At 68.7% G+C, this 1,512-nt stretch overlaps 1 protein-coding gene across 1 annotated transcript; it reads left to right on the forward strand.

The window, feature by feature from the left end:
• Window positions 1-305: 305 nt before the first annotated feature.
• LOC127752219 (uncharacterized) lies at window positions 306-1,507 on the forward strand (the record flags this gene model as incomplete). Its single annotated transcript, XM_052276974.1, has 1 exon — window positions 306-1,507. A coding segment is annotated over exon 1 (1,110 nt), but the record flags the coding sequence as incomplete, so codon positions are not given.
• Window positions 1,508-1,512: the final 5 nt, after the last annotated feature.

A 1,512-nucleotide genomic window follows, 5' to 3' on the forward strand; every position in this document is an offset into this window, starting at 1 on the left:
CCCCCCCCGCACCCTGTCATTCCCTCCCGCTCGCACGCACAGAGCCGCGACAGCCGCGAAGACTTCATCCCCCAGGCCCACGGCCACCCCTTGGAGCACTATCTGTCAGCTGGTCCGCTCCGTTCGGCCCGGGCCGGTCCGGGCCTAACCTTGCGGCACATCGCCGCGCCTCGCCCGCTCGCCTCATTCCATCTGGCGCCGCGTCATGGCCAATCTCAGGCTGCGGGGCCCTGGCGGGGCCTGGCGGGGCCTGGCGGGCCCGCGGCCGCGGCTCTGGCGCTCGGCTCAGCTCGCTCAGCTGCGCTGCTGTGCCGAACGCTGCCCACCGCTGCGCCTTATCGACTGTGATAACGCCTTGAGTCTGGCACCGCACCGGACCCGCCCGACTGACCCATCCATGCGGTTTTGCTCTTGCTCCGTGCCGCGCGGTAAAGACTGGCGGGTGGGGGACACCGAGCGCCAAATTGTCGGACATTTGAAAACGTGCTCTAACGTTGCCTTCTTTTTCTTCTGTTTACAGACTCCCGTAATGATGGGACTGCACGCGACTGCCACCAAGCGGAAGCTGGAGGACGGTGGCGGGGGTGGCGCCGACGCTGAAGACGGTGACTGGATGCTCCGCCCGCAGGCCAAGGTGGGCCGCACTGACACCGGCTCCGTGAGCGACGACTGGGGCGTGGACTCGACATCGGCCGCCCTGGCCACGTCACTGCTGTCGGATGCTGGAGACGACAGCGACGAGGACGACGAGGAGGATGATGTGGAGGAGGGCGACGAGGCCTACCTCCCCGCGGGCCGTGGCTACCAGATGGGCTACACTACTGTCTCGGCGCCGCAGTACGACCAGGGCTACCCCTACCGAGGGGGTGGAGGCTACCACCGGGGCTACTGGGGCCCTCCCGGCCAGCCCGGCCAGCCTGGCCAGCAGCCTGGTCCTAACGGGCCGCCGCAACCCTCTCCCCCGGCCCCGGCGGGCTACTACCGCCAGGACGTGGTGCCCCCCGTGCCGGTGGCCAGCGCTGTGCCGAGTGTTGTCCCCAACGCGGTGCAGCCGCCGCCAGCGCAGACGCCGCCACCTCAGCGGGCGCCTGCCAGCCACCAGCAGACGATCCGCTGTGAGGAGAACGGCAAGTCCTACTTGGACTTGGGCAGCAGTTACCCGGTGACAACGAGTGTCAGCAGCGGTGCCAACCAGGTTGTGAAGTGTTGTGATGGCAGTCGGACTAGTTGGTGCTCGAGAGGGCCGGGTCCCGGAGCTCCGGGCTCGTGCTATCGCCAGCGGCGCTTAGCCGTGCTCAACCTGTCCATGTGCAAGCTGGGTCGCTACCGTCAGTTCTCGGACCCCTCCCTGCGCCGTTCCGTGCTCATCTGCAACACGCTGCGGCTGCTCGAGCGAGAGATGGAGCAGGATGGTTGCTTCTTCAACTCCCCTGCGCAGCACGCGGCAAGGGAGCCTTGCGGGCCGTGCCCCACGGGCCCTGCCCCCGCCGCCCCCCTGCCCGTGCACCAGCC

The sequence above is a fragment of the Frankliniella occidentalis genome, unplaced genomic scaffold (assembly GCF_000697945.3).
Source record: "Frankliniella occidentalis isolate FOCC.00 unplaced genomic scaffold, Focc_3.1 Scaffold5283, whole genome shotgun sequence".
Classification (NCBI taxonomy): Eukaryota; Metazoa; Arthropoda; class Insecta; order Thysanoptera; family Thripidae; genus Frankliniella; species Frankliniella occidentalis.